This window comes from Mastomys coucha, unplaced genomic scaffold (assembly GCF_008632895.1).
Source record: "Mastomys coucha isolate ucsf_1 unplaced genomic scaffold, UCSF_Mcou_1 pScaffold21, whole genome shotgun sequence".
Classification (NCBI taxonomy): domain Eukaryota; kingdom Metazoa; phylum Chordata; class Mammalia; order Rodentia; family Muridae; genus Mastomys; species Mastomys coucha.
Genome location: NW_022196904.1, coordinates 68,304,713 through 68,330,374, shown reverse-complemented (window position 1 = coordinate 68,330,374; position 25,662 = coordinate 68,304,713). Strand labels below are relative to the sequence as shown.

The 25,662-nt window shown below is 43.2% G+C and overlaps 1 protein-coding gene across 8 annotated transcripts in view; it reads left to right on the top strand.

Moving 5' to 3' along the window:
- Positions 1-25,662, top strand: part of Ntrk3 (neurotrophic receptor tyrosine kinase 3) — a 375,962-nt gene that overhangs the window by 209,096 nt on the left and 141,204 nt on the right. For all 8 annotated transcript variants that reach the window (XM_031387032.1, XM_031387031.1, XM_031387030.1 and 5 more), the window contains one exon: positions 7,352-7,540. In XM_031387032.1, coding sequence (XP_031242892.1) covers positions 7,352-7,540 — 189 coding nt within the window. The remainder of the gene's footprint in view (positions 1-7,351; positions 7,541-25,662) is intronic.

The following is a 25,662-nucleotide window of genomic DNA, read 5'->3' as shown; positions in this document are numbered from 1 at the left end:
TAAGACATGTCTAGACTTGAGCTAAGAACACTTTTGGGGGGTCTTGGACAAAGAACCCAGCATTTTGGATTCTAATCATCTTAGATATGCAGTTGGAAGGTTAATTATTCTCTTCCTGTTGATGCAACATCTGCACACAGTCTTTGGAGGAGGCTGACTGCCTGTCCTCTAGGCTGACAGCGTTTTTCCTCTCTCTGGACCCCATGCTTCTAGCCATTCCTTTGCCCTTGAATTTTCTGTTGCTTCTAATCGCTATAACTTGCTGTTGCAATTTTCTAGCTCTAAAGTTTCCTAGGGAAATGTGATTTTCTTTGCTGTACAAGGCCAGTTCCCTTATAAACAGATCGGACTGGGTGTTAAGACTAGAACTGGAAGCTTCAGGTATAGTTCAGTGGTACTCATCTAGCATGCACAAGGCATTGGGCTACTTCTCATCTCCAGCATAACACACACACACACACACACACACACACACACACTGCACACACACACATACACACACACTGCACACATATACATACTGCACACACATACATGCTGCAGAGACAAACTGCACACACATACATACACTACACACACACATACTGCACACACATACACACACTGCACACACCACACACTACACACACACACATACTACACTCTGCACACACACTGCACAGACACACTGCACACACATATACTGCACACACTGCACACACACACACACACACACACACACACACACACACACACACACAGAGTGTATCTGGGAAAGATACAGTGACTGACTCAGTATAATTGCCCCCATTCTCATAAGCAGAGGCTGGGGCCTGAGCCAGCCTAGGACAGTGGGATAAACTCAGACTTGGAAACCAGATAGACATGGCTGTATCTACTGTTTATTAACTGGGTGACCTTGGGCAAATTATAAAACCTTGAGCTTCAATTTCCTCAGCTGTATCACAGTGGATAAGAGGATCAACCCCCAGGGCCGGTTTCGATGACTGAATGAGATAAGGGAACCGAGGCTTCAGGATGCTGGGTCTGCTTTCCCCTTCCTTAAGCATGTTCGCAGGCTGGCTGATCAGAGGCATCATTTTCAATCACTAAGATATCTCCAGGCTCCGAATGCTGTGAAGCATGAACACCGCCTTTGGTTCCTGTAAGGGCTGGGGGTGAGGGGGATTGGAGCCAGAGAATAAAGCTTGCCTTTTGGGAAAGACTGCTGGGAAAGGAGCCGAGTAGTGAGTGAGGAGGGCATGCCTTGTTGGGCAGCCTGCAGAACCTCCTGTGCCCTAGAGGTCACTGTGGGCAAAATCTATGTGGGAGGAAGCAGAGGGGAGGGCCCTTGGATCTGGCCAGGAATTGAAGGAGGTGACTTGTCCCCAGGAAGGCTCTTGGGCACAGCCTCTCTTCACTTGGCTTCTGTCCCACATCTGCCAATAAAAATTAAGAAATTGATTTTCTTTTGTTTGCCTCTGAGGACCAGGCTCTTTTTATGAGATAGTAAATGGAATCCCTCTCTAAGCATGGCTGGATTTTTAATTGTGTTTGTTGTGGTTCCCCTTCTTCCCCGTTTATGAGTTCTTGCTCCCAGATTTGTTGATGCGGAACTCTCACACACCAGGGACCTGCAGTGTTTGATTTTTATCAGTGGGAAAAGGTTGAGGCTTTTAAAAACTCACTTTCTTAATCCAAAGGTTGGTGTGTTTTGCTTCATGCTGACACACGGAAAAAGCATGAGACTCATTCAGGCTTCTCTGACTTCTCATGTCCTATCTTGGTGGTCATGGTCTCATTCCATGTACAGCTGGAAATGAAAGTGCACCTTTGGGACAAAGGGTGGAGAGGAGGCCCTGAGAGAGAATTGCTCTATTGAGGCCAGCACACACTTATCCTTTGTAGAGGTGTGTGTATACTTGTATCTATGCTTGTGTGTATCTGTGTGTGTGTGTCTGTGTGTGCATGTGTGTCCATGTCTCTGTGTGTGTGTGTTTGTGTGTGTGTGTGTTTGTGAATGTGCATGTGTAGCCTAGGAATTGACCTTAGGTATAATTTTCCACCTCTCCATTTTGAGACAGGGCTACTCACTGAACGTGGAGTTCACTGATTGGGTACACCAGATATCCAGAAAGTCCCAGACCCTCCTATTTTCATCTGTCAGTGCTGCGATCACAAACAGGCACACAAGGGACTTTTTGTGTATGTGTTAGAAAATCCAAATTTAGGCCTCATGCATGCCCAAGAAGCACTTTACTTAACATCTCCCCAGCCCCTGTAGAAGTTTCTTCAAGATGGAGTAAAGCGTGGAAATGGTCTAAATGAAAAAGAACACGTTAGTTTTGGAGCGTCCATAGTGCCTCCACTAAGCTTAACAGCTTAAAACAACCAATCGGTATCTCCAAGATCTACTGCTCTGTCCTGGTCTCACTCAGGGACTCTTTAAGAGACTAGAGCTCTGCCTCATGCTTTCCCAAGTGCCAACACTGGGAGAAGGGAATGTGTCCTTGTGGAAGAGCTGCATTGCATCCTCACCACTGATTACTGGCTTCTAAAGAAGGAGAAGGTGTTGCATGCCTTTCAGGTGTGCAGAATACTGCTGCACCTCAGATGTCTGGAAGCACTTGCCAAATGTACTTCTCTGACCACAGCTCCTAAAAGAGCTTTCAGAGTGGGGAGATGAGGTTACCTTCTCTCTTTGGAGAGAAGTTTAAGGATAAAGGAAAGACCATATAAATGAATGGGGTGTGGACCTTCTGCTTCAGAGTTCAGCTCTCAACTTGACGGATCAAAGCTGCCTTTCAGAGGTGAACCCGGGCTTGCAGGTACTTACTCATGCATCCTTAGCCGTATTGGATCAGATGTCTTGTACTCCGTATAGACTCATGCACTTACACCGTACGTGTGTCCTAATGCTCCAGTGAAACTGTAAAGGTACTGACTTGATTTTTCTCCTCCATTGTATGTGGGCCATCCTATCCCCCTGTCTTCCTTTGTATCACTGATTCTGAGGACAGTTTTTTCCCCCTGGAGTCCTCAGAGATTTCTGTGAAACAGCTCTGCCCCTGAGGGTCCTCCTGATAATATGCAGCCCTGGCTCTTTCCCCAGCAACTGGAGTTCTGCCCACCTGGATGAGAATTCATTATGTGCTCTTTCTAGGGTTACATCTCTGAGAATCCAGATAGCACCATGAAACCAGCCACTTACAAATATTTAAGTCACCCCCAGGTTTCCACCAGTTTGGCTCCTTTTCCTTACCTACTTTAGATGTGGGCAGCTTCAAGAAGTAATAAATTTATAATAAATTTAATAAATTCTTTACTTCAGTAATCAAGAAAAGATGGGACCACACGTCTGTGGCTATCACTCTGACTGGCATGAGAGCCACCAGAGTTAGAACAGAAATTAGCTTCTAGAGTGAAATGTTGGTGCCTCCTCCCATGGGTCCCAACCTGTTACTGGAAGCGTGTGTGTAAATATGTTTGCGTGGTAGGGAGACATTAATTTATGTGTTGCAGGGGATTGAAGAGTCTCATGTGTGCAAGGCCAATTCTCTACCACTAAGATATGGCCCTAGCCTGTTTTCCTCTTTAAACTTTATTTTGAGGCATGGTCTCATTATATAGCTGGACTGACTGGAACTATCAATCCTCCTGTCTTTGCCTCCCCAGGGCTGAGATTAGAGAAATACAATCATCATGGTGCTCGGTTGAGAGACTTTTTGTTTTGATTGCAGTGCTGAGGATCAAATCCAGGGCCTTTCACATGCTAGACAAGTGCTTTACATGGAACCACATACTTTCAGAACAGAGACTGGCTTTTTCAAAACACTTAGCTTAAAAAAAATATTATCCCTGCTTTTAGAGACATTTTAGGTTCACAACATTGACTGGAAGGCACACAAGTTTCCCCTATTGCCTTTGTCCTCACATATTCGTCCCTTTTTAGTTATGAACACACCCCACAGTTATACAGTGATGAATCTGAGACTTGCCTTATTTACCCAGTACCAGGGATGCTGTGTACTCAGAACAATCATTTCCACAGAAGCCCCATGGTACCTTAGTGCTATAGTTCCATTCAGACACTGCTGGTTTCAGCCATAGGCTAGCAAGGGATGATGAGTTTTATTTCACATCCTTGGGAGGAATGGGTATATGCCCAGTTTATTGACTTTTATTTTAGAGTGAGGATGAATAAGAGGGCGTTGGGTAGTAGACACTGGACTGATGCTACTGTGTTCTATTCTGATTGTGGACATAGTTTAATAAGAGTATTTGGCAGTGCTGGGCAAAGATGATGATGAATTATCTGTAGTCTATCTGGGTGAGTCTAATTGAGGTGATTTATCCCTCTCCCAATTTTCAGGGGTCAAGGAAAATACCTTTCAAACACATCTCAGGCTCTGGTCATTAAAGGCAGCTGTTCATAGGGAGTACAGTGCACTAGAATGCATCCTTTGTCTCTGAGCAAAAACATTTTCTACAATCTTCTCCCAGAGACAGTGCCAGGAGATAGTTCTGTGCAGGGATCTAGTGTGTATGTGTGTGTGTGTGTGTGTGTGTATGTGTGTGTATGTAGAATTCCATGTTGAAAATTCATATTGTCTTCCTCTAATACCCAGAACTCTTTTTAAACTGTTTTTTTTCATCTTGGCATAGAAATTTACTTTTTCTTCTTGGTTTCATTTCTTTCCTTTTAGTTTCATTTTGGGAAGATTTTCTTGACTTGTTAAACTCTTCATCAACTTAAAAATGCTCGTGACTGAAGTTTTCAATGACCCTTTCTCACCTTCAAATTGCCTTATTTTATACTTGTGATGTCCTGTTTACCTTTTAGATGGTTGGTTGTTGTTTTGGTTTTCTGAGCCTTCTACCTCGTCCACTACCTCCATTCCTGCGGGCTCCCAACTGCTGGTTACACATGCAGAAACTCTTCCGAGATATCTGGTGGTCTCTCACAAAGCACTATCTCTCTATATTTAGGAACTGAGCAGTGGAAAGCTGAAAGGATTCCAGGTTGTGTGCATGAGGTTGTCATGCTCACTGTCAACTTCACTGTGAAATGGTTCCAGGGTAGCTTTTCATCAGGAAAAGGAAAAAAAAAATGTCAACATCTGGAAGCCTTCTTTCTGAGTTTCTCTGTGGAAGAGTCTTCCCGCATCCTTAGTACTGGAATGAGTGGATATCTAAAAGTGGTCGGCAGGCTGAACATAAATGTGACTGTCCTAGGAACAGGGAGAAAGGGCTCAGCTCTGTGCTTCTTCCAAGCACTCCCCCATGTCTTTTGATTCAACTTTTGTAGGAGTACATTGCTCCTCTTGTGTCGTGGGGGCAAGGCTGTGGCCCCAGGTGCCTTGTTAGGCATGGGCCTCCTTGTCATTTTCCTGTGCACCCTATCCCCTTAGGCCAGGAGCCTCTTTGGATATCCTACTCCTGGTCCACACACTCCCAACAGGGGGCATGCCAGTGGTACTCCCACACTTTGCTCTGAATCACTGCCCTCCTTTGATGTATTTTTCAACTTCCCAAATGTTGTTGAAATGTCTTGCTTATTCTCATCTCTTTTTCCTAGTGTATTAATATTTCTTCAGTTCTTTTGTATTTTAGTGATGTTTGGGGGGGGTGGCTAATACGAGGGCTTAGTGTTCCTCATTTCACTGCAACTTACCATGGAAGTTTTTCCCAATGAGTTTCTGAAGAAAGTATTTGCAGGACCACATTCCATTTCGCAAGACAGGTGATTACTCTGGGCATTTGGGCAACCACTTATTGCCACTTTTGCACAAAGTCTCTAGACACCATCAGCCATTTGTCACGGGTTGGAATAAGCCTGCCTGTGCTGACGGAGTAGAATCCAGGGTCCGCCGTTTGCATTTACCAGTCTTCCATTTAGTTCTGCCTCATTGGCGCTTCACCTCGCTGTTTGATGGGAAATATTCTCTCCATAAACTTCAGTAAGATGTAATGGATTTCTGCAGTGGAAATATTGTTCAAGCCGCAAAACCAAATCGCAGCAGGCACTTTGTCTGGGGACCCTGTGTCTAGCAAAGCAGCCACTTAAAACGCCAGTTGTACGAAGCCACAAACAGTCACAGCTAATTCCCTTTACAGGGGTTTTCTTTGTATGTTTGTATGAATCACACCACCAAACACAATCATTGTTCTGCTAAGACTGCAGCATTAATTATCTCTGTCAACTTGTGCTTGTGAGTCACCTACACACTGGGTTTCCTCTTGGAGTTATAAAATGGATGGGGTGGGGGCAGGGGATTCAGTTGGTAATGTTGTAGTGTGTGTGCTTTGTAGTCACTGAGACAATGTGGATGTTTCAAGAGTAGGACAGCTATCACAGCTACAACTAGGCCTATAGTGATATAGCCCAACTATAGTCATTTGTAAAAATACGATGTAAGAGAGGCTTAGGGCAATACTGAGTAAAGAAGGTTGTACAGAGACCAGCAGAAGCCATATCACACCCTCTGGAATATGAATGGCCATGCCGAAGGTCATGGAGCTCTTAATGAATCTGTTAATCACAGGTTCTGGGTCATGACTGTACACCAAAGCACATGGAGAACATTAAGAATTTTGATGCCTCAGACTACCTGAATCAGAATTTTGGGGTGACATTCTGGAGTTTTGCATACATGCATGTGTATGCATCTCTCTCTCTTTCTCTGTCTCTGTCTCTGTCTCTTTCTCTCTCTTTCTGTGTATGTGTGTGTATGTGTGTGTGTGTGCATGAGGTTGATATTGGGTTTCTTCCTTAATTACTTTCTGCCTTATTTTCTTTAGAAAGGATCTCTTACTAGAGCTGAAGCTCTATGGCTAGCCAATAAGTCTTAGGCATCCTCTTTGCCCTGCCTACCCAGTACTGGGATCATAAGTGTTTACCACCATGCCTGGCTTTTATGTGGATGCTGGGGGTGTAACACAGGTCCTCATGGTTATGAGGCAAGGGCTTTAGCAACTGAGCCACCTCCCCAGCTCTTCAATAGCAGTGATTTGTTTTAAATGCTCCAAGTAGAGGAGGGGTTCTGTTTTTAAGTCTTGTTATTGCTGCATAAACAAAGAAACTTAGGAGCTTTATTATTTTGATCTAACTTGGTTTGGGAGGAAATTAAAAAGATTTATGTCATGGTTATTTCAATTCATTTTTATTTTGGAACTATTTCTGTGACTGAGAGTCAGTTATTTTCATGGAAGTGGATTTGGCTGGAGTTGTTGAAGTTGAGAATTCAAGGAAATTGAGCAATACTTATCTAATGGACAAATATGATGGTAAAGCAGTGAAGAGTTTGTGGGCAGGCCTGGTACTGAGTGGATGTGACCTCACCGAGTCCTATGTCTCTTATGGTTTATGTAGGTCCTGTGGCTGTTATCAGTGGAGAGGAGGACTCAGCCAGCCCACTTCACCACATCAACCATGGCATCACTACACCATCATCGCTGGATGCTGGGCCGGACACAGTGGTCATTGGCATGACCCGGATTCCAGTCATTGAGAACCCCCAGTACTTTCGTCAGGGACACAATTGCCACAAGCCAGACACATGTAAGTAATAGGATTGGATTCTGCCCCCCAACCCCCACTTTTCTTTGTAGAGGGGTGGTATGGAAGCAAACCATGTCACTGGGGTTCTGGAACCTTCTAGGGTAACCTTTCACCTTCCTACCTCCCACTTTCTAGGAGACCCTCTCTCTTTGTCTTTAAGTGCAGAAAATATCCTAGATAAGGGGATGCCAATGGGGAGAGTCCCTGGGGAAGGGAGGACTACAGTCTATGTTTAGTTCCATCTTTTATTTGCCTGGCTCAGCATTGCCCTGAATAAGGAAAGGTAAGGCAGGGCACGCAAAAGAGGCTGGTCTTTTCTGCAGACCCAGCCTAGCTGTTAAAACACATTGCCTGGCTCTGTCTATAGAGCAGCCTCTGAGGTCATCAGAAGATCTATACAGGCCTCCACGGGAGGGGAAGCCAGTGAGGACAGTAGGTACCTTTGAATAGAAATGGCTCTCTAGCTACCCAGCCCAGCCCCCAAAGTATGGACTCCCTAAAAACATTCCAGCTCAAGCTTTAGGAATCCCCTTTTCCTACCACCTAGGGCAATAATTCCCTCCATGTTTCTCACCTCCTGTTGGTTTCAGCCACTCTCTTTAGATTTCTTCTGAGCCCCTGCTAGGTCCCCTCTCAGCTCCTGAAGCTGTGGTGGCTTATCCCTCCAGCCAACATTGTTTTCCTTCCTATGTCCCCAAGCTCAATGCGCCCAGTGATATGAATGCACAGCGTCTCCCCTTCACACTGCTCCTGCCTTCCAGGGAATAATCCACTGCTCAGCAGAGTGCTGATATACAACTAGCAAGCAGGAAGGGATGGGAGTAACCTATTAGGGAAAGGCCTCACCATACAGACAGAATACCAAAGAACTGTGAGTGGCCCATTCCAGCTACTAGAATTCCCACTAGTGGCTTCTTTCCATGTCTCAATCAGTCTGGGGTAGGCCTAGGAAAAAGGAATATTCTGGTCTTGTTCATCCCCCTGGTCTGAACTCTCTGTACTCGAGTCATACTCTTCGAATCTCATAGCTCTTGCTGCTGCTGCTGGGACTTCCAGCAGCCGAATAGGTCTTGGGTCACCCCATCAGCCTTCACTTCCATTTTTCTGGCTTGGGATTTTTAGTAAGCCTTACCACACTGAACAGGGTTGTTCTAGTGTCAGCTCAGGCCATTGTTTGCCTCTACATCTAGAATTTGCTATAGTGTTTTGTCAGAGGCTTCCTGTAAGTTTCATACAAAAGATACCTGGGTTCTAGATCAAGGTCTGGAATAGGGAAGAGATAAGGTTTCAGATCTATAATATAAAACTTTGCAAAGAACAGTGCCACTACTAAGTGCTAGTCTGAGATCATACTTGTCTGAACTGACTGGGGTAGCCAGGAAAGACAGTCTTCTATAGTGTTCTTTGGCCATTGCTGTTTTGAATATGAATTTTTTTTTTTTTTACTGTTGTTTGAAGTAGTTCTTTCCATAAAGTCCCCGTAGACAGTGAATTAGAAAATTCTGACCCTATGCTCATAGAGAAAATATAGGGTTTGGTTTTGGTGAACTTCTGCTTGCAATATTATACCAGCTAACCTATACCAGCTAACCTTTCATGTTGTGACTTTATTTTATAAAAACACTTTAGTTAACAGACATGACTGACTCATTCACATACGGCTCAACTAATGGCTGATCAGTACCCATCTTGTGTGCAGACTTCTCTGTAAGACATATGGCCACTCTCTTGTGTTTGGGATCGTGGAATGGTATTTCAGAGCTATGCTTAGATGCCATTTTAGGGCAAAAGTACCAACGAAAACACCAAATGTGAAAAATGCAGTCTGGAGTAGACTACCAGAAGAGTGCTCTAGTTTATGGTATGAAAATTGGAACAATAATTTTAAAACATGTTGCATGTGATGAATATAAGCAATTTCATCTCCTAATTAAAAGTGTACATACACACCTATCTATAGACATGAAGTTAAGGCCCTGTTTAGCCTCTGTTGGAAATGTTCATGCAGAGACATTGGTTTCTGCATTGCAAATGAACTTTAATGACCAGGCAAATTCCCAAGTACAGAATCTTGACTAGTGAGCATCACTGTCCACTCTAAGTGGACACTCTGGCCTGTGGATGTTCAGAGTCTGATCCCAGGGTAGTATCTATTTACTGGAGCTTTGTGTAATCATGCCATCTGCACAAGTATAAGACAAGGGTGAATCTGGCATGTGGGAGGGAGGGAAGTTTCTTTTGAGACATCAGGACCTTTGTCCCCTGGAAACTCAAGAGCTGTGGAGGGAACTCTGGGACCAGTTGAGTGTCCTTGGATGTCAGGGAAAATCTTACAGCCAAGGAGCCACCATACCAGGAAAACCATGGAACATGCAGAGCTCTCCTTCTGAAACTTGTTCTGGTGTGTGAGTGAGCCAACATGGCTGTCTCAGGAGTGAGCAAGTAGAAGTTGGTGAACGTAGATTCTAGGGTTCTTGGCAGAGACTTGGGTGGGAGGGAACAAAGCCTTACCACAGGAAGATCATGGGTTGACTCCAATTGTCCAAGCACCTTGACCACAGGCAAAGTATCTTTTTACTGCTGCAGTCCATTTGGCCCTATCAATACATAGTGGATAACTAAGTGTTCTTAGAAAACATGTGTGGTACAATAAGTACTTTGCAGGAGCATTATAATTGCATTTGGCTAATTCTCCTGTGACTCACAAGAGCAGGGGCAGAAATGAGAAGCAATGAGTCTCTGATTCCCAAGGTTTTATCCATCAAGGGAACTAATTCTGTGACACAACCCTATGTACAATGAGATGCCATCATAATAGTTAAAGCCATATGTGCTTTGGCATAGCAATAGAAAGGTGCAGCCACAGTGCTATATGCAAGACTGGGATCACGCCTTTGAAGGATGGTGAAAGTCAGGGTATTAGCAGACCAAATTATTCATATGGTGGATCCCAGGGCTTGCCCCACCTGATTCGCTCCCTTGTTCGATTTTAACATGTGTCATTTGGGAGCGTTGTAGGAACAGAGAGCTTCCTAGATGCAAGCTTCATTACCCAACCTCTACAGCAATGGCTTAAACTCAGAGTGCTTCCCCTGCCCCCTTATTCTTATGTTTACCATCAGTCATGGGACCTTGCTGACCAGAATCATTAGGATGCTGGTGTGCTTCTTGCTTCTTGCTTTCTGTCTGTCTTCAATCCAGTCCACAGCATTTTTCTATCAGATGCTTGCATCCTCTGCTTATGTTCCTAACAAATGGTCTGCACTTTTATTCTGAATGGATTCAGCCTTTACAGGATTCTGAAAGATCTGAATAAAGATGTAGCTACTTGGCCCTGGGTAACAAACCTAAACCTAGTAAGCCCCTTGTTATTTATGCAAACATTCCCAGATTCTCAAAAACATTAGAAAATGGATATAGCTTTCCTTGTCACATGGCTGAGGGTCTTGGGATAGATCTTACAGGATGAGACAGAATGGACCTGTCTAAATGGAGATAGTAAAATGTGTGCATAGCAACATTAAGTCTTGGATTACCTTTGTGTATCTTGTGGGCTTCAGTAAAGTCAGTTTTTGCAGGGCCTGGTCTTGCTATCATCTGCAGAGTCAGACTTCTGCGCTTTCCCATAGGCTGGAGAGAAGGCATCCTAGTTGTCTATGACACCTCATGCTCTCTGTTCATCCCTTTTCTTAGAACCTAATTTCTGTGGAGGAAACAGGCTGTTGGCTGTGCTTCCATCTTCTTCATCCCTTTGGTCTTCAGGTGTCTATGTCTGCCTTTGCTTCCAAGTAGTGTTAGCCACATTCCCAGAGTCAGTGCCCCACAGCCTGCAAACAGGAATGTGTCCCCAAGCTTCACCCCTCCTTCTACTGTTCTCCTCCAAGACCATGTTTGTCTGTTTCTTCTACTCACCATGAAAACTTGTGCTGTGATGGAGCCTCTAGTTCACTTTTTGAGTTATATCCCCAGGATGCTCAACTCTTTTCCTTTGAACTCTTTGTACAGCTGGAACAGGTTTCTGAGTCTCTATTCTTCTTAGCATTTGTGCACCATAGCTTCTCCATCAAATATACATGCAGGAAGAGTTTTTGCTAGGGTAGACTCTAGAAAGGAGGAAGCAGACACACATTGCTGTCACCCTCTCAGTTTTACTGCTAACCATACATAGCTAATTCCCAAGAGCCCCCTTACTTCCTAGACCGTCCCCTACCTCATTATGCTTTGTACATCCTGCTTTTGCCTATTGCTATTGGCTTTCAAGACTTTAACCTTTCTTTTCAGACTGGCAATTGTTTTCTAACTGCTGAATCTAATTCCTGTTTTGAAATAACATCCCATCTCCACACTCTCTCTGTATAGCATTGCCGTGTACCATTTTCTTCCTCAATATTCTGTGCTGTAATGGCACTTCAATTTCAAACACTTTTGAATCCCTTCCAGGGTTATTCTATCTCAACATGATTTTTCTTCCTTGCTTCTTTCTAACACATGATTTGCAGACAACACCATGTACCAGTCTTGGATGACTTTAAACCAGATGTTAAGTCACCCTGTCACCTCTTAAATAAATGTGTACTGTTTCCCAACAGGAATTAACCTTCTTTCCAGTTATAGCACATTTGTGATATAATTGCCCCCACCCATACATGCACTCTCATTATATGTTCATGTGTATGCATATATGTGGTTAGCTAGAGGACAACCTTGGTTAACACTCCTCACCCTCTATCAATGTTTATTGAGACAGGGTCTCCCCTTGACCTAGCATCAGCTGAGTACTCCCAAAGTTGAGCCTAGTGTAATAAAAACAACAAACAAAAACCATAGAACCCACCATCTATCTTTATTCATAAAACCATTACCTAGAGTTCTAGGAACCCATACCTCCTGAACATAGGGAGATAGCCTGTATAGGCATTATGACAGTTTATGTGTAGTGTGTTCAAGGTTGACCAAAATTCTTAGACAGAAGACTGGGTCTGTCTTTGTTTGGCACTTATAGCCTCTTTGATTACAGACTCAAGATGCTAAGGGACCATGTGTTCAGGTGAGGTAGTAGCTACTCCTGGCATTAGATAATTGTTTTCTTCATAGAATAGGTTTAGGCTTAAAACAGAGCAAAAAGTAGAGTTCCCATATGTTCCCATTTATTCCCCCTCCATACAACAATTTACTGCTGTATTATTGAAATCTGGCATGAGTGTGGTTCAGTTTTGATAATATTGAGAGATTACTGTTAGCTAAAGTCCACAGTTTCTAATCGGATTGTCTTGGTGTGTTGCAGTTCTGTGTGCTGATCTAAAAATCCTGTTTCATACCCCAAGCCCCTAGCAACCACTGATCTCTTTACTATTCTCATTGTTTGTGGTATGCTTTTCTACTTGTCACATAGTTGGAGTCACAACCTTCCAGCTTGGCTTCATTCACTTAGCACTATACCCCTAAAGTTCTGCCATGCCTATCCACACCTGATAACGTAATATTCCTCATTATCAAGTAACTTTCCAACTTCTTGAGGGACTATACTTTTACCACTCACTCATCTACTGAAGGGCATTGTATTGGTTTGTTAGAGCTCCATTGCCCAGCACCCCAGACAAATCAGCTTCACACACATGAATATGTTGTCACAATCTGAAATCTAGATGCTGGTAGGATATTGCTTTTCTGAAACCCTTGCAGATCCTTTTGAGCCTCTCTGTCTGATGGGACAGCCAGTACCTTAGCCATTCCTCAAATTTGCATGTGAGTCACCTCATCTATCTTTATGTGGCTTCTAACAAGGACAGCAGGCATTATAAATTGGGGGCCCACTCTACCCCAGTGTGATCACTTAAAATAATTATATCCGTAGTTTCCATACTTTCAAATAAGTTCACATTGTAAGGTACCAGGAGTTATGGCTTCAGAATAAATTTTTTGAAGTGGATAATTAACAGCTTCATTGATTGTGGCTTCCCATTTGGAAAAATAAAGCCATATAAACATTCAGGTGCAGGCTTATGGGTGGACATAAGTTTTGTACTTATGTGTGTAAATAATTAGGAGTAATCCTGCACCATATGCTAAGAATATGTAGCCTTATAAAAGATATTGTCAAACTGTCCTACAAAGTAGCAGCACTAAAGCAGGTAGTTTCTGGTTCCCATTAGACTTGCCTTTGCTAATAATCATCTGCTGTCTCAGATTCTTTGTGGGTATGCATACCCATCCTTTGTCTGCTTGGTGAAGTGTCTTCTACTCTGAATTGTCCCTGCAGTGGATGCTAACATAGTTCTTGTGGATGTTTACACAGACCAATGCACACCACTTTCATATTGTCATGGTCAAAGGCCAGTTGGTGTGCTCATGTCAGAGCTGGTCCCCTTGGCTTACAGTGTGTCCAAGCTTGCAGTGAATGTCAGCAGAGTTTGGTGAGTCATTTCTTGTGGACCAGTTTCAAGCTTCTCATTAGCCCTTCCCTTTGATGTATCTACTCTCTTTCTCTTTTTCTCTCTCTCTTTTTTAAATTTTGTTTTATTGGTTTTGAGACAGGGTTTCTCTATATAGCCCTGGCTGTCCTGAAATTCACTCTGTAGACCAGGCTGGCCTCAAACTCAGAGATCCATTTGCCTCTGCCTCCTGACTGTTGAGATTAAAGGCATATACTATCACTACTTTCTTTTCTTCTTTGCTTTTTTCTGCCATCTTGCCAATGTCTTCATTTTTGCCATGTAACGCTTTCAAGCTGGCTCCCCAATTCTATGGACAGTCATACATTCAACTCCGAGCCCCTCCTGGCTGGCTAACCTCATGTTCATTCCTTCTTCCCATCGCAGAGGACATGGAAGCTCTACTTGACATCTTCACATCCCCTCCCTCCCATGAGATTGCCAAAATTCCGTTATCTGTTGGTTTTCTGCAAAGTTCTTTCCTCTTTTGTTCACCTATTCAGTTTACAGACATCTCCTGGTCTCATATTAAGTGTAGAAGCTGAGGCTAGAGTACAAATCCCACCCTTTATATCTCTTTAGCCACAATATATCTGTTTGGAGGTTTAAGCCCTCCTCATTTCCCCAAGTCAATGTCACTATATACTCTCCACTCTCACCTATGAACTTTCCACACCAGGAAATAGAGCCAAGAAGACTCAAGTTTGTGGCCTTTATGGGGTTGAGTAAGTGGCTTGTCTCTTCCTTTGCTTCTGGGCTTATTAGTCATGGAGCTTGCCTTTTCTGGAAGAGAAACTGCCAGGGCTGGTTTCCCAGCTGCAGAGGGGAGCACAGAGCCTGTGTGTGCAATGCAGTATTAATAGTGCCTCTGCATGATATAGATTTCTGTCAACCTCTGTACTAACAAACATCACTTAGCTCAGGGTAATGATGGGTGTTTATTCCCCAGCCACTTAGCTCAGCATCACGGACTTGCACATGAAATATGGAAAATGGGCTTCTTTGTCTGGGAAGAGCAGGCCCCTCCTAGAACCAATATCTGAGACCACAAGAGCAGCTGCTGCTGCAGAGGCAGAGTGTACCTTTCTAGCTTTTCCTTCTGCAGAATTTCAGACTGGCCTTACTAATGGCAAGATAGGGCTCTGGTTACAGGGCTGATCTGGAGCTCCCTGAAGTATGCAACTGAGAAAGGAAGGTTACCGAATGGGAGATGCTGCCTGGTGAGGGGTGAGATGACACTGGCAAGATGTGACATGGCAGGGATGAGACAGATGTGGAGGTGTGAGGTTCTGATGTGCTCCTCCTTTCTTATGCTGGTTGATCTTGACAAGCATCCTTAGGGGAACCATGGGCTGAATCTTGATGAAGGCATCAGTGACATTTAGCTGTTAGACTTTGCCTGTGGTTGGGCGTTCCCAGGCCCAGATTTCCAGACTGTAGTTCATGGACCATTTTAAATGAAGTAAGCTAGGATTGCTCATCTCTGGTTTCTGTTTCATCCCATTTTCAGGTTTAATTGGGATGTTTAGCACATCTCCAAGAGTTCTGTGAGGCTAGGTTTGGTATATCCAGCTTCCTTTCTATTTTGAAGATCTGGAGAGTGCCAGGGTAGGACATCTTGGGAGTCAAGGGAATTAAGTCCTGTTAATTAAGCTGAGGTGCAAATACAAGTCACACACTTGTTTTGAGGTTCTCAACCCCCTGGAGAATAACCATTTCTAGACACACATGTCTGCATCCCCTGGAATAGTATAGCTCAACTATACTATTTTGTGATAGCACCTCCCCACATGCACAGGGATATGAAATTAAATAATCATACTTACTCCAAGTGATTTAAAAACCCTAAACATACCTGAACATGCACTTCAAAGGTTTAGCCACCCAGCACAAAGAGGCCTACTTATGTTCATCTCCTTGGGCCAAGGCAACCTGCCTTTCTGTTGATAGCTATGCCCTCGCCTGTTCTGTACTTCATGGCCATAATCACATACTCAAAGTTAGAAACTGCATGCAGTCATGCTAATTAAGTAATGAGGTATAATTATGATCACTGTAAACACACAGTAATTGGATCAAAAAATGTACTTGGGGGATAAGGATGTACTTCAGGGTTGAAGGTATGGAATGATAAGGTCTCCAGCCATCCTAGAGGTTTGTCATTTCATGGTGCAATATGAGCCCATGGGGAGCTGTACCCAGCAGAGGCAAGTGAACAGGCTATGAAGTGAGTACTTTGTTTCCCTTCCAGATACCTAGATGCAGCAGGATTGCCTGTCTTCCTGGTGCATTCTGGCCTTAGCCTTGTCTTTAGTGAGTGAGAAGATTAACTCTCTTCTGAGATTGTTTTTCAGCTCAGAGATTCTCAGATATAAGCTTACTTCTTTTCTTCTTGACCAATTTCAGATTCAGAGTCTATGTAGGGATATTTATTATTATTGTTATTATTATTATTGTTATTGTTATTATTATTATTATTATTTTGGTATTATTATTGGTTACTGTTGTATGTGTGTAGAGGAGATCAGAGGTAGACACTGAACATCTTTCTCTATCATTCTTCACTGTTTGAGACAGGGTCTCTCACTGAACCCAGCATTAGCTAAATTGGATGAACACAAGTGAGTAGAGATCTACCTGGTTCTATGTCTACCAACCCCAACTCTACTCTAGGGTTCCAGATGTGTATAACCATACCTAGCATTTTTGTGTGGTGCTGATGATCCAAACTTGGATCCTCGTGTATATGCAGCTGGAATTTCACTGACTGAGGCATCTCCTCAGCTGCTGATTTGGAATTTTAAAGGGCAATAATTCTGAACTAGCTGAGACACACAGACATCAGATAGTAATCCAAAGATGGGCTTTATAATTGAACTGAAGATGATTGCTTGAACTTAAAGCCAATGTGAGCTATTTGATGACTTTCCCAAACCTTGAACTTGTGACACACAGGTGTTGATGCTGCTGAGCATATAGGTTGCAGGAAGAGGAACCAAAGTCTGCTCCGTCTTCTGCATCTCAAAGTCTAGAAATGCCTGAGAATACTTAGCACACAGGGAAGTCTTTATGAATCTTGCCTCAACAAGAAATGAGATGGCTGATGATGATTGTGCTTCGTTCCTCAGAGCAATCCCTTGCCCTTCTCAGCAAATACCACAGATACAAAGGGAAGGACCTTCTTTGTTGCTAAGAAGGCAGAAATACATGCATTTTAAGAGCAGAGTTTGAAAATCAAGACCAAGTGTCTATAGGACTGGGAAGATATCTGACTAGCCAAGAGTGCTCACTGTGCAAGCATGAGGAACTGAGTGCAAATCCTTAGCTAGGTCTGGTTTTGTATGACAGCAACCCCAGCCTCGGGGATGGAACCACAAGGATCCTAGGTGCTTGCTGCCCGGGTAGCCTAATGAAAACAGTGAGATTTTTGGTTCATTAATGGTCAGTGTCTTAAAAGAACACAGCAGAGAGCAGTGAAGTAGACAGTGCCCATCCTCTGTCTTCTACATAAGTGCACACATACGCAGGCATACACCATGCCAAACACAAAAGAGAAAAAACCTATTTGAGAAGTAATGATAATGATAAAAACAAAGTTAATCTACTATTTAAAAGACCAGGAAGCCCCCCCCCTTAATTTTTCTGGTTTCTATAGTAGCTACAGGATAAATACTCGTATCTGAAGGTTTGGAGCTAGGAGCCTCAGATGAGAAAGGACATGTGATGTCTGTGTTCCTGGGTCTGGCGTACCATGCTCAATGTGCTCTTTTCTAGCTCCATCTATTTACCTGCAAATTTTATGATTTCACCTTAGGTGGCTTGGGAAGTCTGGACAGCACAAATTATGATGCACAGTAATGATGTTCATGGTGTTCAGCTTTATTATAGCCATCATCAAAATGTCCATTTCACATGGATATATTATGAAGATGAGGAGAAACATGCTCAAATGTGTTCACTGGTCTTTGTTTTTTAGAAAATAATTTTTAGTTTAGAAGAGCTGGAAAAGAAAAAGAGGCCTTATCTAACCTTGAGGGCAGCAGGTCTCCATCATTAATTGTGGTCACTATTAGAATTCTTGTTTCATAAGACCTGTCCAGCAGGAAATTATTATCATTTTCACCATTTCTAGTACCTGTGAATGATTATGCATCATCTAAACAGGAGGATGGGAGTTGTGCCAAGCGTGCCAGGATGCTCTTTTTCACTTTGTACTCTATTCCTAATGCTTAGTCACTAAGACTTGAAGCTCTACTCTCTCCTTGACCAGGAAGCCAGGAGTCCAGTTGTCCTTGCATCCTCTTCCAATAGTTCAGGATTTCAGAAATAATACAGAGAGAAAGAGAGAGGAAGAGAGAGAGAGAGAGAGAGAGAGAGAGAGAGAGAGAGAGAGAGAGAGAGAGAGAGAGAGAGAGAGAGAGAGAGAGAGAGAGAGAGAGAGAGAGAGAGAGAGAGAGAGAGACAGAGAGAGACAGAGAGAGACAGAGACAGAGAGACAGAGAGACAGAGAGACAGAGAGACAGAGAGACAGAGGCAGAGAGACAGAGAGAGACAGAGAGAGACAGAGAGAGACAGAGACAGAGAGAGAGACAGATAGAGACAGAGACAGAGAGAGAGACTATAGACATTTCTTCTGTGGCTCCCCCAAATTCTGATCCAATAAGTTTGGGAACACTTATTGCATATATGCCTTCCTGTGAGATTCTTAAGTCCTGGCCACTAAAATTATTTCAACGTTCCAAGAAGGATATTGGCCTGGGTGGAGTGACACATCTTCAATTCAGCACTTGGGTAGTTCAGGCAAGAGGATAGAGATTTGATGTCACTTTGACTCAACAACCAAACCAACAAAAATGACCTTGGGTCTTCAGTTTTCCCAAATGTATCATACCATGAAACTTGAGTCAGAGCTTTGCCTGTCATTGACTCTGTGAATAAGAGCATGCAGTGGACCATGTTCTGACCATCCTGGAGTTCAGTGTCCCCTTGCCTTCATGCAGATGATGTAATTCACTCTAGAAATGCCCAGATGGACCTGACCCCTTTTGGCATAGATACTATCATATTTCTTCTTAAGCTTCTAGGAGGGACAAAAAAAGGCTGCATTCAGTGGCAATGACCAGAATTAAGATGTGGCACTCTTTAGGGTTTCTGGCAGAGTACCAACAGGCCCTGTTCACAGGGATCAGGAGTCATTTCCTGGTCCGTGCCTAGGAGCCTTTGTAGACACTCCATATCAGGACATATGACATAGCCTGACCTCCATATTAAGAAATGTTAGTCATAGCCAGAATTTCACTGTGTTCCTCATTTCTGGACAGATCTGACATTTCAAGTGGGAAATCTTCTAAGGAGAAGGGCAATCCAAGGTGCAGGTAACATTCAGGACCACTGTTTCCCAACCACCATGTGCAAGGTAGAAACAAATGCTCCTTTCTGGAAGGAAATATGATGGTGGTCTTGGCATTGAGTGACTGGAATGAGTGAATAAACTACACCATTGGTCATAGTGGATCTTTATTCATCAGAATAGACAGTGATATGGATGTGGGTTGTCCTAGCCTGCCTAGTCAACTATTACTTGACTATGGCCAAAACATAGACACATTATAAATTTTAGGAAGGAAAAGGTAGTCACCATGGCCACTATGTTATAAGATGAACTGCTAAGATAATTTGAAAATCACTGATCAACTTCATATACTCAGCACATATGTAATTATCCTTGCTTACAACTATCATTGCAAGTTTTGCTAGGAGTATCTTCTCAGGGAATCATCAGGTTAATGTTCCCCTCAATGTTATGCTTTCAAAGTTGATAGTTATTTTCAAAAAGCTAAGAACTTTTGCCCTCTGCCACTTTAAGCAAATCCAAGAAATAAATTTTATTACTCACATCCACAGCTTTGGAGATATTCTTAGGAGTCAGAACTATAAAATGTTGGGTGTAGGAAAATCGTTGATGCAGATGAACACAGGGCTCTGGCCAATTTCTTTTTGGGTTAATTGGAACTGGAAAGCTATAGAGTCAACTGGAGAGCACAGAGAAATTCACAGAGGGGTTCACCTGTTCTCTCTAGTCTTTGGTTTACTTTCTTCTTTTGTGTGTGTGTGTGTGTGTTTAAGATGTATTTATTTTATTTCTATGGGTGCACTGCAGCTGTCTTCAGACACATCAGAAGAGGGCACCAAATCTCATTACAGGTGAGCCACCATGTGGTTGCTGGGAATTGAACTCCGGACTTTTGAAAGAGCAGTTGGTACTCTTAACCACTGAACCATCTCTCCAGTCACCTACTTTCTTTTGTTTTGCTTCAAGGAAGCTCATCTCTCACATACATACATGTGGTACTGCTTAACAGCAGTGAACTGAGGTCTCCTTCCTATACCTGTGCCAGCACAGGGACTTTTAGAACCAGGGTTTAATTCTTATTACTATATCTTCAGATGCCAAGGTATATAGCCTGAGTCTTGTTCATAACTTGAGCTCTCTAATGCTTTGAACATTTGATTATGTTGTTGTTGCTGTTGTTTTTTTTTTTTAATCTAAAAGTAATGGGCCACAGTTCTGCCCTGCTGGGCTTAGATAATAATGGCTTTGATAATTATTTAGATCAATTAAATAATTAAGAAAGGTTCCAAGTTGGACTCTGCTGTGTTGGGATTCTCTTTCCTATCCCTTCGTTGGTTTTGATTTACCACCATGGTAATACCCCTCATGTTTTGAGATTGAGGTACTTTTCCTGTGTTTACTGGGAAGAACTATGTCACACATTTATTATAAAACCAGCCACTCCTAAGCAGAATGAACTTGCCACAAGCATTTTAGGCTCCTCAAGAGTTTCTCCTGAGTCTGGGAATGGAAGTCATTTCCTTTGAGGTAGATGCCCTATATGCCTGTGTGGAGGGAGTGAACGCTATCACATAGTCAACATTTTGCCAGGAGAACATGATAGTGACCATTAGAGATGAGGGGAGATCCCCAGCCCCTGAGTGAGTAAAATGTGCTCACCTACATTTCAGCCATGCTAATGCCTTTACTTCATAGAGTGAGCAAAAACCCTATGAGGTGCACATGGAAGAAAGAAGATAGCACTGAGCCTATGTGGTTCTTATTTTGTATCACTGTCCCCATAGGGAGATGGTACTGATCATTTATAGTTGCTGCTGTCATTATGGGGCTGGTGGCTTATACTACTTTCAGGGGTGTGCTTAAATACCTAGGCAAGAATGTCTACACTTGGGTTTAACTGGACCTGTTTGTGAATTTCTGGGAGGAGTTTTGGGTACAGTTTCTGGGAAGTGGGCGGGAGTGGGTGGATGGTAAAGAGTAGGTCAGAAAGGAAGAGCAGATATGTAAATTTAGTAGATGGAAATCTGACTGAGGGGCAACTGAACTTGGAAATCCATTATATTAATTGTAGGGTCTAAACCAGTGATTCCTGCTGCTTGGTCAGTGATATTCTAAAGATAATGAATTAGCCAGTAGTTTAATTCTTACAGAGCTCTAGGAGGTAAGTACTCTGGCTGTCTATATTTCCTGGATGAGGAAACTGAGGCAGAGGAAGTGATATGCTATAGTCTCTTAGAATGTGACAGAACTGTGACATACACGCCTTACCACCCTCTTTGTCTGTCTCAGGCAGTCTTTCCTTCTGCATTAAATTAGCCAGGAATGAAATCTGACTCCTTCCTTTGACATGGAGCCATTATCTAGGAACTCAAGAAAGTTGGGGGACCTGTTCAAGGACACTTGGTGATCAGATCCGGAGCCAGCCCCACGAGTATTCAAGCTTCTCTCTTCTAGCTCATGCCTGATGGCTGACCTACACTGCACCTTGTCTTTAGGTGCAAGTAGACTAAGTATCTTCTTGGAGGGTTTCAGACATGTGCTGTTTTGGTTAGCACGGTACTGACTTGCATGTAACAGAGTTAGTCTCCTTTTAGTGTTCCTGGGCTCCTAGGGAACCCAACACCACCCTCATTGCTAATACAGTCGGGATTTGTCTCCTGTGAGGGAGGCAGGTTTCTTGGAAGATGAGTCTTGCTATAGATGGACAGTCGAGAGGATGGGAGAAGTACCATAGAAGGGAAAGACCAAGGTCCTCGGAGCCACATTCTCTTCTTTCTTGCCTGAGTCTCCTTGGAGCCAGCCCCAGGTGGCTGTGTAGGTTAATTTGTTATCTAGACTGTAACCAGCCCTCTCCCCAGGCACTGTATTTGCATCTGCCTCCAGACCTAGAAATGCTGGTGATACAGCAACACTTCCTATGGGATTCTGCTGAGTTGCAAGGCCCTATTGCCACTAGTAATGAAGGAGTGTTGGGACAAAACTTCTAATGGCTCATTGATTGGTTGAATTATGCTCAGTGTAATTCTGAAAATAGATTTTAAATATGTGCTTGGGGATTTGTGGGGATTTGTTACCAAGGAGTTTTAACTCAGTCGTGGCTTGATTTGACAAAGACATCAGCACAGAATAAGAGCTAGATCCTTGCCCACACTGTTTATCTCAGTAAGACCTTTCTCCAAAGGTAGTACAGGGTTCAGAGTGCTGACGTGGGGCCAGATATAAAATGGTTTCGAACCTCTCAACAATGGGTCATGAGGAGTTTGATATGGTTGGTCTTACCACTCAAACCCCTTAGAGTGTGTGTGTGTGTGTGTGTGTGTGTGTGTGTGTGTGTGTTAGGATGGGTGTAGGTGTGCTAGTGTGTAAGTGTGAAGGGCAGAGGACCTCATGTGTTGGTCTGCATCTTGTTTGTGACAGGGTCTCTCTTATTCAATCTTTTATACATCCAGTTAACTGGCTCATAAGCCTCAAGCAAGTCTGTCTGCTTCTGATTTCTCAGTAGGGATGCAGTGGGATTATAAACAGTTGTGCTACTGTTTATAATCTGGTTTCTGGGAATCTGAAAAGAGGTCTTCCATGTCAAGGAGCAATCATTTTACCCACTGAGTCATTGCCCCTTACTACTTTTAAGGTAGAATGAGGACAATATATATATACTATAATTTCCCTTTTATCCCTTCTGAAGTTAAGGACAGCAGAAGTTTCCTAGTTCCAGACTCTCACCCCTCTGAAGCTGCTGTTCACTGGGAGAAACAAAGGGAGGCTTAGCCTATTAGCCTTTGGGATAGCGAAGCAGCGCCCCACCTAGCAACATCTCTGGATCCAGGGCACCAGTGAGGGAAGTACCCATTAGGGGCTGGACTATTGCCCCTCACTCACGTTTTTTCTGTCAGTACTAGAGTAATTTGGAGATGATAAGAATGTGAACAGAAACTCTCCCAATATGCCTTCTTCCCTCTGTGTCTAAATGGAGCCATTGTGCCTTCCACTTTGGGTGCAGGGTGGGTCCAAAACAAATGAGGGCTGTCGCATATGAGCCTTACGAGGAAGTTAGAGTGACATTACATTTCTAAGGGGAGATTGCAGTCTTCCATTTTAGCCTCTGTCACAGAGAGACTATGGCACCCTTCCCTAAGGTTGTTTATACTCAGCCAGTCATAAAAAAAAAAAAGCAGCATGCTCAAGGAAGGGGATGGGGGGATGGGGAGAGTAAAGACAAAACCTAGAAGAAAAAAAAACAGTGCTCTGCTCTAATAAAGAAATTACTGACGTTCTGCATTATGAACTGTATTAATTTTTAATGGCTGAGAAAGGACTTGATTTATAATGCATCCTTCCCGGCTGCAGAGCCTGTCCCCAGCTAATAAATAAATGACAGGTCTCTTGTATTAAAAGTATTCGTCATTTTACATTGTTGGAATGTAAATGGTGAGAGGCAGTGAAGGAGAGACCCTTGGGAGGGGGTGTGTCCTGCACCCAACTGGAGAAGGCATTGCCACACAGCTTGATCTCTGAAAGGGAATTGCATGCATTGCTTCCTCTTGGTTGCAGCAGAGTGACCCAGATACATCTCCCTACTCATGTGGTCCAGGAGAAAGATGGCAAAATGGGTCGATAAACCATTTAGCAAAGTTCACAATGCAAGTGTAAATTCCTGAATGTTAAACAAAACTGTGTATGGCTTGTTCTCACATGTCCTGACCAAGAGTCCTTAGGGGTTCCTCATTAGGTTCTTTAAATGTGGCTGGGATGACTTTTGAGCATCTCATCCATTGTTGACAGTAATCTGTGGCTCACAACTGTGGTTTTCCATTCTGGGGTGTAGTCTAGCAAATGAATAATCAAATGACACTCAACATTTGTGTTTGGTTTTTAAGAACACATACTTAGTGTAAATATTGGAGGGGCAATCAGAAAAGTTAAAAAGAAGGAAAGAAGAACCATCCCAGACTACATACAATGGCATGTAGTGATAAATAGTGTATTGAGTTCCAGCCGTGTTTTCTTCATACACACACACACACACACACACACACACACACACGTAAGCAAATAACACAATAACACTAACACAGTCAGACAAAAACCAGTATGCACAAGTATCATATGTAAAGATGAGACTATTTTGCATATGGTTTTAAAGTCCAAATTTATCAATTAACAAGATTTCATAGACTTTTATTTCAAGTCATCAAAAGCAATGCAACTGGGCTGGAGGTGATAGTAAAGTGCTTGCCTTTTAATTGACAATACCTGGTAACTTGTGTTTATAATTCTAGTACTGAGGAGGTAGAGACAAGTTGAACCCTGGGCTCCCTGGCCAGCCAGTCTACCCTATTTGGTGAGTTCTAGGCCAGTGAGAAATTGTGTCTAACAAAAAGAGGAAAAGACAGCCCCACTAACAAACAAACAGTTTGGATAGTGCCTAAGTAACAACACCCAAACTTATCCCTTGGCCTCCACATATACACATATGCAGGTGTGCATGAGCACATACATGCACCCACATACACATGTACAGACTGGTGCCTACACATACATACAAACACACAAATGATGCAACCATTTTCAATGGGTGTGTGTGTGTGTGGTTTGGCAGGATCCACACTGATGCCATTGTGGAGCCAGCAGCAAGCCAATAAAGATATATCCTTTGTTCTCCATGACAATGTTAAGCCTAAAGTAGCATCTGTGGAAAATGAGGGCAAAGGATAGTTGGTGTGCAGAGCATCTCATTATTAGAGCAACCACTATGCTGCAGACTCAGTGCAGGAGGCTGAGGGATAAACCGAGTAAGCTACACTCCAAGTGATAGAGTCCACACTCCAGCTGGGGAGACTACAAAGAGTTCCTGAAGCTACACATATAATATAACGTGTGTCACAGAGACCTGCAACTGAAAAGCAGAGTGTGCTTACAGACCAACTGCTTGTTTAAACTAGAGGTGTGGGTGAGGGCTTCACAGGGGAGGAGGTATTGGAACTAGAAAGTGATAGAAAAATTGAACAGGTTGAACAGGGTGAGTTGCAAAGAAAGGAGGGGCCTGCCAAGTCATGACATTAGTATGTGGAGGAAAAGCAGTGGATGGCTTTGGAGATGTGGACTTGGAGGTCAGGGTGAATCTAGAGGAACCTCTGGTAAAGATGGGACCTATAGATAAATGGAATCATAGTATTAAATAGTAACATAATTATGAATTTGTAGGATTTGTATTTAAATAGCTCAAACCTATATTTATCATAGTATCTACTACTGGTCTCTTAAAAGTAGATTATGACCTGGGAAGAGAGAGAGAGAGAGAGAGAGAGAGAGAGAGAGAGAGAGAGAGAGAGAGAGAG